Source organism: Desmodus rotundus, chromosome 12 (assembly GCF_022682495.2).
Source record: "Desmodus rotundus isolate HL8 chromosome 12, HLdesRot8A.1, whole genome shotgun sequence".
NCBI lineage: Eukaryota > Metazoa > Chordata > Mammalia > Chiroptera > Phyllostomidae > Desmodus > Desmodus rotundus.
The window spans coordinates 36,055,359-36,072,866 of record NC_071398.1 but is presented as its reverse complement, the minus strand read 5'-3'; the positions used below and the strand labels follow the sequence as shown (position 1 = coordinate 36,072,866).

General features: G+C 45.5%; 1 protein-coding gene across 2 annotated transcripts in view; it reads right to left on the bottom strand.

The window, feature by feature from the left end:
- Window positions 1-3,914: 3,914 nt before the first annotated feature.
- Window positions 3,915-17,508, bottom strand: part of CEP89 (centrosomal protein 89) — an 84,922-nt gene continuing 71,328 nt past the window's right edge. Inside the window, exons 18-20 of one of the 2 annotated variants that reach the window (XM_053914503.2) lie at window positions 12,854-13,023; window positions 5,068-5,162; window positions 3,915-4,849 (exon numbers count right to left, since the gene is read on the bottom strand). In XM_053914503.2, the coding sequence (XP_053770478.1) occupies window positions 4,794-4,849; window positions 5,068-5,162; window positions 12,854-13,023 (321 nt within the window). In that variant the 3' untranslated portion in view covers window positions 3,915-4,793. Of the gene's footprint in view, window positions 5,163-12,853; window positions 13,024-17,508 lie in introns of both variants that reach the window. The other variant, XM_024577478.4, reaches the window with a different exon arrangement.

The following is a 17,508-nucleotide window of genomic DNA, read 5'->3' as shown; positions in this document are numbered from 1 at the left end:
CACCACCCCCTCACCTGATTAGAAGCTCAGTGTGGGTGGAGACCATGGAAGAACATGAGTTTCACCTTCCGCATCTACAATCTGGAAGCATCCACCCTCCCTCCTGGGAACACAGATCAGGGGCCCCTGTCCCAGCTCCAGAACTGCCCCAGGGCCCACCCCTCTCCTGCCATAGCAGGAGCCCTATTCCTGCCCTCTCCCACTACGCTCTTTCATCGTCGTTCATAAACTCCCGTCTCCCACAGTCCCCCCGAACCCTCAGTGCTGGCCCACTTCTCCCCAACACCTGACAGCAACGCTTCCGAATTTGCCTTTGATTTGTAGTCTCACGGCCCATTTACTTTTTCAAAAATTTACTGGAATTTTTATTATGCAAATTTTGACTCATTCTTTTAAGCGCTCAAGCAGAGATCATCCAATGTCTACGCGTATTTCAAAAACAGTAAGTGGGACGCAGTGACCACTGAGCTCAAGGCAAGCCACACCCATGCCTCCCGAGTAACCAGGAGCTGCATTTCCGATTTGTGATCACCTTGCGCTTCTGTGTAGTCTTACCACACACAATCATGCTGCTTATTTTTGCACAGCTTGGAGCATCACACAATCGGACTCACACTGCACTCTGTTGAGACTCACTGTGTTGGCACCGTCTGAGAATGATTCTGTTGAGTGTGTGCTTCGTTCTACACATGCCATCCACCTTCCTGCCTCAAGGACGTTTCAGGGGCTTCCATTTCTTGGCTGTTACGAACACACCCTCCTGACCATGCTTGTGCACACACGCACCAGCGTCTCTGGAACAGAACGTACGCCCAGGAGTGGAATTGCTGGGGTAGTGGCTATGCACACTCTCGATCCTGCCGATAATGACATTGTGTCCCGAACTTGCTAAGTTGGCCTTGCTGAGCATGTTTACATTTCCAACAGGTTAAGTGGTGTGGCATTGTGGCGTCCATGTTTTTTCTGCGACATGCCTGTCCATGCCTCTCAGTTTGTCTACAGGTCTGTCTTTCACTTCCTGGACTTCTTCACGTTTTCTGGACTAACGGCCTTTGACAGCTACTGGTATTGCTCCCCACTCCATGGCTTGTCCTTCCACTCGGGTGAATAGTTCTCTATATGAATGTAGTTAAATGTATTACTCTTCTCCTCTGCGGTTACAGCTTTTTGTCTTAAGAAATCTTTCCCTGACCCAAAGTTATTAGTTATCTTCTAGAAACTTAATTTTATGCCCTAGCCAGAGTGATTCAGTTGTTTGGGCATTGTCCCACGAACTGAAAGGTCGCTGGTCTGATTCCCAGTCAGAGCACATGCCTGGGTTGTGGGTTCAGTCCCCTGGGGTGCATAAGGAAAGCAACCAATCGATGTTTCTCTTTCACATAGATGTTTCTTGCTCTCTCTTCCTCCCTCCCTCCCCCTCCCTCCACAAATCAAAAAATAAGATACTAGCAGCTTAGTTTCCTTTTTCACATTTAGTTCTATATATAGCACTGCCCAAGAGGAATAGAATGAATATGTGCTGCTGAAGTGAGCACTAGAGAAATACAACGTGAGCCAGATTGTGCTTGCCTTCAAATGGAGACTACAGCGAGGAAACTGAGAAGGCTGACTTGGAAGGGAAGCAGTGGAAGAATTAGGAAAGACCATCAAGAGCACAGATAGGCCACCCTGGCTGGTGTGGCTCAGTGGATTGAGTGCCGGCCTGGAAACAGAACGGTCTGTGGTTCGATTCCCAGGCAGGGCACGTGCCTGGGTTGCAGCCCAGGTCCCCAGTTGGGGGTGTGGCAGAGGCAACCATTGGATGTATCTCTTACACATTGATTTATGTTTCTCTCCCTCTTTCTCCCTTCCCCTCTCTAAAAAATATAAATAAATAAAATCTTTTTTAAAAAAGAGCAAAGATGTGTCATTAGAGACCAAGGCTAAGCTCGCATTCCTAATCACTGTGTGTGGATGTGAGTGGCACAGGGAGGGAGGCTGGTAGCAGGGTCGAGCCGGAGGTGGGGTGCTGGAGGAGAGCTCCGTGGGTGCCCCGGACTGCCAGAAAGACAGACATGTGGGTCCCAGGGCACATTAGGCCTGAAATGTCGCTGCAGGAACGTACGTCGCTGGAGGCAAAAATGACACAACTGAAGCCATTCTCCTTTGGGCACATCCTGAGAAGGCGGGGTTCTTGGAAAAGACAAACACACTGGGGAAACAAAGCAGCAGGGAAAGAGGAAGCCCAGGTATGAGATGGACTGACCCCCAAAGCCTGAATCCACAGGGGCTGCGCAGGGCTGCTGAGGACAGGACGCCACGGTCTTCACGCACCCACAGGGTTGCCAGGAGTCAGAGGCGACTCAATGGCACATCACACACACACACACACACGATTTAAACTTTCCTTGTGGCTACACTTTTTAAAAAGAAAAAAAAAAGGTGAAATCAATTTTAATAATTCATTTAATCCAATAAATACAAAATGTTATCTCAACATATAACCAACATAAAAATCACTAGCGAGATATTTTACATTATGTTTTTCATAGTAAGTCTTCAAAATCGTGTGCCTATTTTATGCTTATAGCACATTTCTATTTGGTGCTATTTTCATCAGAAATGCCTAATCAGTACTTAGACTTTATGAAATTTATAGCAGCACAGTCAGGCTGGCGAACCCACGGGCTCTAATGCACAACAGCTTTCCTGTAACTACAGGCCCGCTGCGGGGTGAGCTCACAGCCCTGGGGCCCTGTCCTAGCTGTTTCCCCTCAGGCACTGGTGGCTGTAACGCGTCTGCCTTTGGGGCTGCTGCTGTTCTCACCGAGCAGCGCAGGGAGAAGCACCTACTGCATATTGGCTGAATGAACAAATCAGAAGCAACAGAATTCAGAACTTTCTCCTCTCTCTGCAGAGTTAGATGACCCCACGGCTCTAACGAGAATGAAGCTCCTGGGAAAGGGTGGTGTCTCCCATTCTTCTCCCAGGTCGAGGGGCAAAGGACCCATTTCCGCTCTGCCCAGGTCATATGGACCACTGAGGACAGACAGCCTCTCACCTGTTCTCACGCCCAACCTGCACCCACACTGTGCCCCGACCCGCTCTCTCCACTCAGTCCTGCCTTCATGGAACTGCTTTTTAGTAATGCCAAAGGCAGTGGGGCTCCTTTTATAACTACTTGCCTTGGGCTACTTTCAACCTGATCAGGATCTTCCCAGGCCATACAGAGCCTCACCAGGACCAAGAAAGAAGGGAACCGGGCCCAGCTCTGACTGGAAACCTGCAGGACAAACCGGAGCACATGCCCTTCCCAGTTGTCCAAGCTCCTTGGACCAGTCTGGCCTCGTGGCCCCTCCAACCTCCAGGCCTGAAGCCCCTCCTCTGCTGCTGAGTTCTTGCCTCTGCTCACTGCCCTCTGTCCTCCTCCAGCTCCCAAGCCCCCGTCCATTCTGCATGGCCCAGGGCGTTCCAGTTCCTTCCTGAAGCATCCCAAGTCTGTTCCCTGCCGCAGCTGCCAGGTCGTGAAGCCTTGCCTGCCTCGCCCTCCTCTGCATCCTGGCCTCTGAGCAGGGGGCGGGCAGAGCCCCAGTGGCACACCCATGCCTGGCCGTGTGGACCAGGGTTCACTGCACTTGCAAAGGACATTTACAATCTGTAATAAACTTAAAGCAGAAATGTAAAAATGTTCACTTCTCAAGGAATAAAATGATTTCTTGGGAGGCAGGGAAAAGACAGGGACGACAAAAGTGGTTCTCTAGGCGATGTAACCCCTGCCGTGCTCCCCCAGACAAGCCACCCTCTGAGCACAGGTCCGGAGGTGAGGGACCGCGGGGCTGCTGCCACCTCCCATCCCGTGTACAGATTATTGGGCGGTTGGCACAAATTCCCGTGAAACAATAAAGTTATTTGCTAAGGTATCTCCTAGGGAGATGATTGATACATGGTTTTAAATCCTGGTGAGTCTTTCTATCCCTGAAAAATGATAACAAAACACAACTGTTTAATTGTTGAACAAATTTAATAAAATGTAAAAGATCTATGCTATTTTATCTCAACTTCCCATCCAGCAATCAGAGAGCTCATACCTAACTTTTATACACGACCAAGGACCAATGCGAGGGCCATTTGTTCACCTGAAACGATGCAGGCCTTAGCTCAAGGAGGGGGTGCTGTTTGGAAAATGTGTTCCAGCATTCTCCCCTTCCACACCACTGTCGCGGGTCCCCTGTAGCCTGATGTCCCTGGGTTCCTCCAGTATGTTGGGACATGTAGCCCCAGTTAGCTGCCACACTCATCTGGAAGTCCCAGCGAATGGTCCTGAGAGGCTGGGATGGCCCACCTGAGGAAGTGGCACAGAGTGGAGCAGAACCACGGCCCCTGGCATCCGTCTCGGCGGGCAGTGGGCAGGGACCCCCACCTTGGTGCTCAGAGTCAGGGCTCTCAAAGGGGGAGGGGAATGATCTGACCCTTGAAAAATTCCCTTCCCAGGAGGATACAGAAAGGTTGAGGGAGAAGGCAGAACAGGTTTTGTAGAACTTACTGGCACACATGTACCAGCACCTTGTCTCCTACCAAACAATAAAAGGACACCCAGAGCTAACCCACAGACACCATCCCTGCTGCTTCCACGGACGGGCTCATCCGATCAAACTCCACGGGCACACAGGCTGAGAGCCCAGCCTCCCTCTGGTGCTTTATAGGAGCCCAGGGAGGGCCAGTTCATCAGGTCTCCTGTTCCCTGAGCAATGGGTCTCCATGGCAATGTGGCCTGAAGACACGCACTGGCCGAGACACTCTTTAGTAGCACACCATTAAAATAAAGCAAAATGTTTTTTAAATTTCTGAGATGGTTTATTTCTTCCTTGCCCTGAGGAGAAAAAACACAGCAGCATTAGGTGGGAGTTTGCCCTGAAAGGCAGACCTTTCAGGCTGAGGAGCCCTAGCCCAGGGGCTCCCACAGACTCTGGCGGGTGGTGGGAGGCGGCTTCATGTCGCAGTAGCTGAAGCTGCAGCCAACTAGCACGTCTCCCTGAGAGATGCTGCCGAGGCAGGGATCCTCGATTTTTCTGATGTGGTCCCACACACCTGTCCTCTCCAGGGTGGCTTGCAGAAGTTCTCGGATTCTTTGGTTTTCCTTGGAGGTAGACTCCCAAACAACTTCAAGCTCCCCTTCCATTGCTCTGACAGAAATAAACAAAACAAAGGAAAAATTTTAAAATAGCACAATTAAAAAATACTCATAGAGCCTTACGAATCCTAAAGTAGCAAGAACTCAGATGGAAGCATGCTTTACGCCAGAGAACAGAACCCATCAGGCGCAGGGGTGTCCAACCCTTTGGCATCTCTGGGCCACACATCAAATACACAAACTCTGTAACGAAAACTGATGAGCAAAAAAAGGTTTTAAGTAAATTTGTGATTTTGTATTGGGCTGCACGTGGCCTGTGGGCTGCGGGTTGGACACCCGTTTAATAAAGCAAAGACTCCCAGTGTTGAATGAAGCACAAGCATCCCCTGGAAATAGAAAGGCACAGGCTGAAAATTTCTTGCTTTTCATCTCTCAATGTTGCCTTTTCCTTTATTCTGGCATCGATGCACATACCTTTGTTTCTCTATAGAACCAGCATGCATAAAAACAAAATGACATACAAGAACTGAAGTGCTGACCTACAGCACACTGGCCTGGCCAAGGGCACCCATGTGGCGGGGGCCCTCTAGGCTGCTCCTCTGTCCCCTCTACGTGTCCCCACTGCGACCTGGCCAACACTCAGGCACCTTTCACAGGCACCCATCCATACAGCCACCTATGGGCCCCGACACAAAGATTTAGTAAGGAGTAAGGAGGGAACCACAGGGGAGTGGGGCTCACAGCCGGCACAGAGAAGGCTGCCTAGACCATGTGCCGGGAGGGTGAGTGCTCAGAGGGAAACCAGGCTTATGAGAAAAGGAAAGAGCAGCAAAGCTGGTTTTCCTGCGGAACGACTGCGTGGGGTGCCGAGGAAATGGCAGACCCAGGTATCCACATCCTCCAGGATGCCAACCCCCGCTTCACAGGATGATGAGCCCCGTGGGGGCCACGGGGGAGAGAACAGCAAGCTTCACGATGGGCGGAGGGGCAGGCCCTGTGGAGGGCGGCAGCGCTGGGGAGGCCGGCTCCTCTATTCACACGGCCAGGTGGCTACGGGAACTGACAGAAACTGGTTACCGGTGCAGTTAGCACCCAGTACTGCTTTGAAGATTCAGGGAGGCCAGTGACAAGCCCACTGTTCAGTATTCAGTTTTCTTTTCTTTTTTAAATTTTTCTTTCTTTTTTATTAATTCTAGAGAGGGGAAAGGAAGGAGAAAGAGAGAGAGAGAAACACTGAGGCAAGAGAGAAACATCAATCAGTTGCACTGTGCATGCGCCCTGACTGGGAACCGAACCCACCACCCAGGCATGTGGCCTGACTGGGAACTGAACTGGTGGCCTCTCAGTTTGCAGGATGCTCGACCGACTGAACCACACCCGCCCGGGCCAGTATTCACTTTTCTTGTGAACGTTGCTTCCTTCCAAGTCCCACGAAGCCCAGTGAGTGCTGGGTCCCATTTAAGTATACCATGCCAAAAAAAATCCCAGACTTCTGTTTTCTAGAACAATAAGCACACCTAGATGATTGACAAGTTACAGCAATCACGGTAAATGTAGGGTTAAACTCAACACGAAGAACAGGAAATCTCTACGTGAGAAAGAATCGAGGACTAAACTGGAACCACAGAGGTCAGCAAACAAAACGTCCGTGTTGCTTTGAGGACAAAAGCCCAGGCCAGGGACCTCACTTTCTATGGAGTAAAGATGAGGTCTTGGGCCCATGAAAACAGGGGGTGACAAAACCCCCAAACTCTCTCCTATCCCTGTTTCTCCTCTTCTTGCCAGATACACTCTGAACTATGTGTTCCAGAACTGGGGAGAAAAGTGAAGGCACCTGGAGGACTCTCACAGCAAGAATGGTTTGGGGGCAAATGTGCCCACCTTCAAAGCAAACCCACCCTGTGAGGCTAAGAATCTCCTGTTCTCCAACCCATCTGGAGTTTGAGTCTATATTGTTCTCCATGACTGGGCACCCCCAGGCCCTGACTGGAGAGCACCAAGAGTAACAAGCCATTTTTGAGACAATGAGGGAAAAAGCCTAATGGATGGTTTTGGACAGTGCACTGCCCGCACAGTACACTGGACACAGCCAAAGAGGAAATCGGTGATATTACCAACTGGGACATTGGGCAGAGAGAGTCAGCCAGAAAGCAGTCCAGAAAGACATATGCTGGTAGTGAGCTGTACACTAGAAATGCAGTAACGGCATTGTGGGTATCTAGAAGTCCTTTTGCGTTTTTTTCAGTGTAAAGGCCTTTCACATCCTTTAAGTTTATTTCTAGGAATTTTATTCTTTTTGCAATTGCAAATGAAACTGTTCCCCCAAACCCCCATTTATTTTTCTGAAATTTCCTTGTTAGTATATAGGAATGCAGTGAATTTTTAAAAAAGATTTTATTTATTTATTTTTAGATAGGGGGGAAGGGAGGGAGAAAGACAGGGAGAGAAACATCAATGTGTGGTTGCCTCTCACATGCCCCTCCTACTGGGGACCTGGCCCACAACCTAGGCCTGTGCGCAGTCGGGAATCGAACTGGTGACCCTTTGGTTCGCAGGCAGGCACTCAGTCCACTGAGCCACACCAGCCAGGGCTGTAATGAATTCTTGTACATTGACTTTGTATCCTGCAACTTTACTGTATTTTTTTGTTTCTAATAGCTTTTTGGTGGAGTCTTTAGGGTTTTCTACATAAAGAACTATGTCATCTGCAAAAACTGATGATTTTACTTCTTCCTTCCTAATTTGTACGCCTTTTATTTCTTTTTCTGCTTGACTGCTCTGGCGCTGACGTCCAATACTATGTTGAATCACTGGGGGCAGCGGGCGTTATTGTCTTATTGCTGATCTTAGAGGAGAAGCTTCCGGTTTTTCACCATTCAGTATATTAGTCAAGGGTTTGCCATATATGACCTTTGTTACATTGGGTTACTTTATACTCACTGTGTTTCAGTCATAAATGGATGCAGTATCTTATCAGACACACTTTTCTGTATCTATGGATGTGCTCACACGATTTTTATCCCCTGGAATGAACCCTGCTTGATCATGATGTTTTACTTTTTAAATGTATTGTTGCATTTGATTTGCTGGTATTTTGATTAAGATTTTTGCATCAGAATCATTGGTCTGCAATTTCCCTTTTTGTGTATGTTGTCCTCGCCAGGGGCTGGTTCAGGGTCATGATGGTCTCATAGAATGGGGTGGCAGGTATTGCCTCTCCAGTGTTTTGTGATCCTGGAGCCACCTTCCTGTGGCCAGAACCCGCTGCAGGGCTGCTCTGAGTTGACAAAGGCTACTACGGGCTGTGCCTGGATGAGTGGGGGAAAGGTGGAGCAAGTAAGCAGGTCTGCGGTTCTGCTCTTCCTCGTGGCTTTTGCTGCAATGAATACAGACCATTTAGGCTGGAAAGTTTTTTCCAGCCCTTTTGCGATATGTTGAGAGAAGATTTTGTTGCCTGGGGGGCCACAGAGGTGTGGGTTGGGTGATTATCTGTGTGTGGAGTCCTTTGTTCAATGCTCGAGTGCTGTAATTTTTTTGCACCATTTCTCTGCCCCCGACACTGGGCCCAGCCTCAGTGTGTGCCAGCCACCCAGGCCCGATTGGTGTTTCTGCCTCTTGGGTGTGGTCTGCCCAGTGCGGGCTGCACCCCGGCTCTTCACTGCTTTCGCGCTCGCTGAGGCTGCAGCAAGCCTGTGCGTGGCTCTGTCTCTGTCCCTCCCCTCCCTGGTCGTCTCTGCTGTTCGCTTAGATACTCCCTCCTTCAGGGGTCTCTGTGTGATGTCTCGGACATGTCTGTGTGTTGAACAGGGAATGCTGGGTTGAACTGTAACTTCCAGGGGACAGATTTGGACAAACTTCTCATGCTGCCACGCTGCTGATATCACCGCATCAAAGACCCTTTTGTATTTCTTACAAAAGCATTACTATAGTCTATTTTAAAAACTACTAATAAAATTATGCCCTGGCCCTGGCTGGTGTGGCTCAGTAGATTGAGCTCAGGCCTGAGAACCATAAGGTCGCCGGTTCAATTCCCAGTTGGGGCACATGCCTGGGTTGTGGGCCAAGTACCCCAGCTAGGGGCGTGCGAGATGCAACCACACGTTGATGTTTCTCTCTCTCTTCCTCCCTCCCCCTCTTTCTGAAAATAAATAAAGTCTTTAAAAAATTATTAATAAAATAAAAGTGGCTCCAGGTTGGAAATAATTTTTTTGGTACCAGAGAGAAGCAAATGCAAATCTCTGGAGGAAAATATCCTCAATCCAGACAATCAGGATTCCATAGTAAATTCAACCACATATGTTTTCAGAGTAAAAAATAATTACCATACATAGAAGACTATAAGCCACATAGGGCAAAAGTTAACAAAACCAGATTAAATCTCTCCCAAATTTCACACATTGGAATTGCCATACACAGAACATAAAATAACTATGAACAAAATGATTTTAAAAATGTACAAGAAGGGGCTGGAAAGAAGCATTCAAAGTCACGAAAGGCAAGGATCTACAACCAGGATTACTGTATCCAGCAAAGCTACCATTCAGAACAGAAGGGCAGATAAAGTGCTTCTCAGATAAGGTCAAGTTAAAGGAGTTCATCATCACCAAGCCCTTATTATATGAAATGTTAAAGGGATTTATCTAAGAAAAGGAAGATCAAAAACTATAAACAGTAAAATGACATCAAGCCCACAACTATCAACAACTGAGCCTAAAAAAACAAAACCAAAATCTAAGCAAACAACTAGAATAGGAACAGAATGACAGAAATGGAGATCACTATCAGTGGAGGGTTATCAGTGGAGAGGGGGAGGTGGGAGAATGGGGGAAAAGGTACAGGAATAAGAAGCATAAATGGTAGGTACAAAATAGACAGGGGGAGGGTAAGAATAGTATAGGAAATGGAGAAGCCAAAGACCGTATATGTACGATCCAGGGACATGAATTAAGGGGGGGGGGGGGATGGGGAGGGAAGGGGGTGCAGGGCAGAGGGGAATACAGGGGGGATAAATGGGACAACTGTAATAGCATAATCAATAAACTATACTTTAAAAAAAGAAAAAAAGGCAAGAGAAAAGGTAGACCATATTTAAAAAAATGACAAACATAACAGGAAAATGAAACAGAGAAGACAATGGAATATGTTGAGAGAAAAAACTTGTCAAGGTACAATTTTATACTCAGCAAAAACAATTTTACAAGAATGGGGTCAAAAGCCAGTGTTTTCAAATAAACAAACACTAAGAAAGCTTACTACCAATTAACTATCACTAAAGAAACTTCTAAAGAATGTAGTTGAGTAACAAGGAAACTGATCTGGGAAATAAGGTCTGAGAAAAAATATGTTAAAAGATAAACGGAGGCATATAAAAGTTTTGAGGTTTTTTTGAACAAAAATCAATTTGAATGGGGCAGCATCCAATCTGGCCGATAGAAAGGCTCCAAAGAGCTGACGGAGGCTTCACAGGCAGACTAGCAGGAACAAGGAAGTTAAATGAGGGGAAAGTGTGGGTTGGTTGTCACGAGGCTACGTCCTTGATGAAAGGGGCCTATCAGGTCAACAGCGTGACTAGTGCTGATCAGGTGGTTCCTGTAAGACTCCATTTCCGGGAGAGCTGAAATTGTAAATTCAGTCTTGGTTTGGTGACATGCGGTTTAACATAAGCAACTCCATTTTGGGCCTGTTGTTTTATTTTTAACAATTAGCAAGCAAAGAAATTGTTAAACTGTAGGCAAAGCAAAACAAACAACTATATAAAAACTATTAACATTTAATTTGGGGTGGCTAAAAATAACGAGAAAATAGATCTTCCGCATCCTCTTCATGTAGTTTTATCTAGTGACACTAGATCACAGCATAAAACTGAGGGGGAAATAATCAGTGTAAAGCATTAGATCTTGCATGGGGGAGAAATGTAGAGATGTTGATTAAATTTATATTTTTTAATGTTAAATATCCATGGTGAAATTTTAAGGATAGCTACTCAAACAACAAAAATAGACTATATAACTTTTAAACAATTAAAGGGCAAAAAATGGAATGCAGAGAAAGTGAAACACAAAATTCCATTCTATTAATGCAATTCCAAACCTCCTGTCTGGCCAGAAACTTGGTATCAGCTCAATTCTTTCCAAAGTGATTCACAGCGATAAGAACTTCTGTGACCACAGAAACCTGGTTACGTAAGAGTTCATTTTGCTTGACATTAAGAAACATCTGACTAATGGAAAACAAACAGATAACTGCATTCTTCATGACATCAGACATATGGATCCTGCTACAATTTGAAGAAAGCACACCTGGGCATCACTATTACCCTTCTGCAGCATCCGTCTCTATTCCAGCCTGTCAAAGGCACGCGGCCGTTCTGAAAAGGCGGACTTGCAGTGTGAAGGACCACCAAGTTCACCTTCACAAAACATGTGATACTACCCAATGTTTCTCATACACTGGTGATATCTCCTCTGTCACAAGTTTAAAGAAAAAAGGTATAAATGATATGGTGCCTTATTTCCATAGAGAACACAATGCCTCTCTAGTCTGATGATTATGGTCTTCCAAAAAGGGAGATTTTAATGTTCTTGGGGATGAAAACAAATAAAGAAATAAAACATTTAATCAAAAGTTAATACTAGGTTGGCCAAAAAGTTCATTTAATTTTTCCATAAAATAAAATACACATTTTTCATTTTCATCAATAGCTGTATTGATTTGGATATTCTGAGTATGTTGTCTGTCTCCCACTATCGGCTTCTCGTGGGTAGAGGCCAGGGGTGCTGCTAAACATCTTCTAGTTATTTATGTGGGGCATAAGACAGCACCACAGCAAAGAGTTATTTGGCCAAAATGTCAATAGTACCAAGAAACTTCACAATCACTTTTAACATGTTCGATCAGTCCCAGCAGCTTCTCCGTATGTTGCACAAACCTTTTCTCTTTTTTTGCATTTCAGTTGCGTATTTTCGTCCATCTTCAAAATTAAAATGGCTACACAAAAATTCACCAATTTTGATAGGCTTTAAAAAAGTGCATGCTGATATGACAGCTGTCACAACACAGTCTAACAAGACTGTTCTGAATGAAGTTGAAGACAACCAAGGACGACTAGAGCCGTCATGTGGAAAAAACTTGGCAAGAAACTTGCCTAAGTGAACTTTTAGGCCAACCCAATAATATCTTCCAACAAAACTGAGTGAAACAAAAATATCAAAGGGATGGAAAAGAAGAAAAAAGGGAAGAAGAGTCAGAGGACTAAACTGATTTAGGAAGCCCAATATTCAAACAACAGAAATTGTTCAAGGAGGGATCACAGAAGACGAGGGGCGGGGACACAGTGCACAGCATGGTGACCGCAGTTAACAACGCGGTGCTGTGTACAAGGACGTGGGTAAGAGGGTGGGTCTGAAATGGTCTCAACACGCCACCACCACCATGTAGTTATGTGAGGCGAAGGCTGTGCTAACTCGACTGTGGTGGTCACTCTTCATCCATACACCGACCAAGTATTCACACTGTGCGCCTTAAACTTACACGTTACATGCTAGTTGCTGGGGGGAAATTTTAAAAAGAAAACAAAATAAGGAGCAAATAAAAATCAAGGTCAACATTAAATGCAGATAAAACTAAAATGCAGACACAAAAGTAAGCAATCAAATAAACAAAATAGATCTAAAGGGTTTAATTGGAAAATTCTACCAAACATTCAAAAAATGAACACATGATATGGGACTGGGGCAGCCCGACCTTTTCTGCTGCAGAGCCTCATCCAGGACGTCCTGCTTGTCCTGCAGCATCCGATGGAGGTGCCGCATCTCCTGCTGGTACTCAGCTGTCTTGTTAGCAAAGTCCTTCTGCTGTTCTGTCAGACAGTGACTAATGTCATCCAGCTTCAGTGCAGCCAGCTTCTTGTACCCCTGGTGGAGGAGGAGGGACTCTGTGAGTGAGGCGAGGCTGCTTGCAGGCTCGATAACCTCCTGGGTGCATTCCCTACCTGCTTCCTCAGGCCGCCAGGGACCAATGAGCTGCGTAAGCCCTGGACAGGTCTGATCTGGTCGGGCAAGTCTGGATCGTAAAAGTCATGTAAACTATTAAATAAATTTCAAGTACAATAAAACCAAATTTCTAATTTATATCATGCTATAAATCATTTTTATACGCAATAAATAAAATTAAAAGAGAAGGACTTTGAAAGATTTGTCATACTCTATTGGCAAAGAAATGACTGAGATAAAAGGCTAATTCATTTATTTTCTTACTTACATTTTTATTGCATAGTATTTAAGGTTACAAATTTCCCTCTGAGCAGTTCTAAAACTGTTGTTACATAAATTATAAATAATAGTTTAAAAGGATTCAATTTTCTTTGGAAGTTAGGACATTTTGGATGTGAGTCCAAGATTGTGGAGCAGGAGGACCCTGAGCTCACTCTCTCTGCAGACCCATTAAATTTACACCTTTATGTAGCGCGATTCCTCCTGTAAGACACTAAGAACCAACTGAACCGCTTCTGCACCAAAACAAACAAACAAACAAACAAACAAACAAACAAACAGAGGAAGATTGCATAGAGAAGGGTGGGGAAGCCTGGGAGCTCTCTAGGAGCTGAGGGAATTGTCCAGGAGGGAGGAACATTGTTTGCGTCTTCTTTGCACGTGGATAGTGGGCAGGAGCTCTATCCAGGGTCTCTGGTCAATCTGCAGGGCTGCTGCAGCCTATCTCCAGCCACCCCTCTGAGAACTAGATCCAGCAGGACAGGTCAGCACCACAGCGCACACACATGGGGCCCCTTCACCTGGAGATGAATCCAGTGGGTGTGGCAGGGTGCTGTAGCATGCGTGTACTGGGCTGCACATGCATGCAGGACACCCCTTGCTCAGTGTGTGAAACCAGCAAAATGCAGTAGTACCCGTATGCAAGGCTGTCCCGTTGAGAGAAAGTGTGAAAATAGTGGGGAGCTCCTATATGTGCACGTGGGGCTGCCCCGCCCAGAGAAAGTGGGAGGCAGTGGGACACTGCAACACATCCACTCAGAGGAGCCTGCCCAGGTCCGGTTCAGGCAAGAAACAAAGCAACAGGGCACACTGCACAGCCCTGCCCACAGCCACACTGCACAGCCACACTGCACAGCCCTGCTCACCGCAGAAGGGCAAGGAAGCACTCATGCACCAGGCTGCGCTACCAGAACCACTCCTTCTGGCCACCAGGCACTGCCTGCCTGTGCCTGCCCTGACTAGAGCTGCCCTCCCCAAAACACCTGGCACACAGACTAAGGCACACAGACTAAGAGAAAAAGCTATTTCATCTAACTCATAGGAAACAACACAGAAAGTCAAACAAAATGGGGAGATAAAAGAATCTGTCCCAGGTGAAGGAACAATTAAAAATAAATTTAGAGAAAAACTCTAATGAAATGGAGATAACTCATTTGCCTAATAAAGAATTCAAGACATGGTCACAAGGATGCTCAACAAACTTGAAAGAAACTCAGAGAGCACTTCTATAAAGGGTTAGAGAATGTAATAAAGAACCAATGAGAGACAAAGCATACATTAAAAGGAACTGAAGTCAGATTAGTTAGTAAGAAATGGATTAGCAACCTGGAAGAAAGAATAGTGGAAATCACCCAATCGGAACAGCAAAATGAAAAAGAATTTTAAAAAATGAGGATAGTATTGGGTATAAAAGGCCTCTGGGTATAAAAGACAACATTAAATGTTCATCCACATTACAGGGATTCCAGGAGGACAACAGTGAGAGAAAGGGGCAGAAAGCATATTTGGGATTTCTGGTCAGCATGAAGTCACAGATAAACATGCTTTGCCTCCTCGAGCAACCACAGAAAGGATTACAGTTAGACCTCAAAACAAATAACACCCAGAACCATCGGAAGGTCAAGCTGTATGAAAGTCCAACAACCAAGGATTTAAAGAAGCCACATTCACCCACATGGGTATGAGGGGTGGAGATGGGCAGAGAGGCATGGAGATGTGGTGTGGTGTGGTGTGGTGTGGCGTGAAGAGGCAGCGGCAGCGGAACAGGTGGACCCACATTCACATGTGGTGGGTAAAAATTGGGAAGGATACCTTGGGAGCCAGCGAACCCAGCCCCAGACCAGTCTGCATAGCCCAGCGTTCCAGTGCCAGGAAGATAAATCCCCATAACTTCTGGCTGTAAAAACCAGTTGGGTTTGGGAGGCAGGAGAAACTGCCAGATTTTCAGGAGACTCTGCTTAAAGGGTCCACATGGACTTAGAACGTATGCAGACCTACCACCTCTGGGATTCAGCACCAGGGCAAGAGCTGGAAGTGGCACCAGTGGCATATGGGGAGTAAGTGAAGTGACTGGAAACAGGTAAGAGTGCTGGGCAAACCTCCAGAAGCCAGGCAGCGGCACTGTCCCCTCTCCGAGCCCTCCCCTCACACGGAGCCACAAAGTGGTGAAGTGGGATGCCCTGCTCTGGCACTTACCTAAGGCTCTGCCAAACAAAATTTAGAGGTGCCTTTTCTACACTAGACCACGCTACTAAGATAGGAAGTCAAAGCAGCTCTACCTAATACTCAGAAATAAACAAAGGGAGGCTGCCAAGTTGAAGAGACAAAGAAACATGGCCCAAATGAAAAAAACAGAACAAAACTCCAGAAAAATAATGAAATGAAACAGAGATAACCAACCCATCAGATGCAGAGTTCAAAACATTGCTGATCAGGATGATCAAAGAAATCATTGAGTATGGCAATATCATAAAAAAAAAAACCAGAAAGAAATGAAGGTTACATTAAGTAAAGTAAAGATAAATCTATAGGGAAGCAACAGTAGAGGGCATGAAGCCAGGATTCAAGTCAATAATTTGGAACATAAGGAAGACATAAGCATTCTACCAGAACAAGAAGAAAAAAGAATTAAAAACCAACCAAACAAACAAACGAGGATAGCATAAGGAGCCTCTGGGACATCTCCAAATGTACCAACATCCGAATCATAGGGATGCCAGAAGGAGAAGAGGAAGAACAAGAAATTGAAAATTTATTTTAAAAAAATAATGAAAGAAAACTTCCCTAATTTGGTGAAGGGAATAGACATACAAGTCAAGGAAGCTCAGAGAATCCCAAAGAACTTGTACCCAAAGAGGACCAAACCAAGACACATCATAATTAAAATGCCAAAGGTTAAACATGAAAAGAGAATCTTAAAAGCAGCAAGAGAAAAGAATTTAGTTACCTACAGGGGAGTTCCCATAAGACTGTCAGCTGATTTCTCAAAAGAAACTTTGCAGGCTAGAAGGGATTAGCAAGAAATATTCAAAGTCATGAAAAGCAGGGACCTAGAGCCAAGACTGCTCTACCTGGAAAAACTGTCATTTAGAATCGAAGGGCAAAAGCTTCCCAGACAAGAAAAAACTAAAGGAGTTCATCATCACCAAACCATTATTACGTGAAATGTTAAAGGGACTTATTTAAGAAAAAGCAGATGAAAACTATGAATAATAAAATGGTAATAAATATATATCTATAACAATTGAATCTAAAAAAAGAAACTAAGCAGATAAGAAGGACAGAGACAGACAGATTCATGGACACAGAAAGCGTTTTGACGGTTGCCAGATGGGAGGGGGCTGTGGGGGGAATGGGTGAAGAGGTGAGGGGATTAAGAAGTACAAATAGGCAGCTACAGAATAGCCATGGGGATGTAAATTACGGTATAGGAAACAGAGAAGCCAAAGAACTTATATTCATGCCCCATGGACATGAACAATGGTGTGGGGATTGCCTGAGGAAGTGTGGTGGGGAGGGGGGCAAAGGGGGAAAAATCAGGACTACTGTTATAGCATAATCAATAAAATATAATTTTAAAAAGTAAAATAAATAAATAAAAGGAACCAATGGCCTAGAATGCTGTATCCGTCAAGGCTATCATTCAGAATTGAAGGAGACAGAGTTTCACAGGCAAGCAAAAAACTAGAGTAGAGTTCACTACCACTAAACCAACTTTACAAGAAACGTTAAAGGGTCGTCTTTTGCAGGAAAGAGAAGGCTATAATCAGAAATAAGGAAACACAGGAAAGAAAAATTCTCACTGGTACAGGCAAATATATAATAAGCATAGTCAATCAACCACTTAAAAAGCTAACATGAATGTTAAAAGACAATGTTGCAAAATTATAACTACAATAAATAGTCAGGGGATACAGAAAACAAGAAAACACGATGTCCAAACATAGAGTGGACGGGGGAGTAAAAATGTAGTGCTTTTTGAATACATTTGAACTTAAACACCTATCAGCTTAAAATAGACTGTTACACATGTGAAATCTAAAAAAAAGAAAAAACAAAAACAGACTCAGAACAGAGACCAGAGGGGTGTTTGCCAGGGCAGGCAGGTGTGTGGGGGGCGAGGGATGG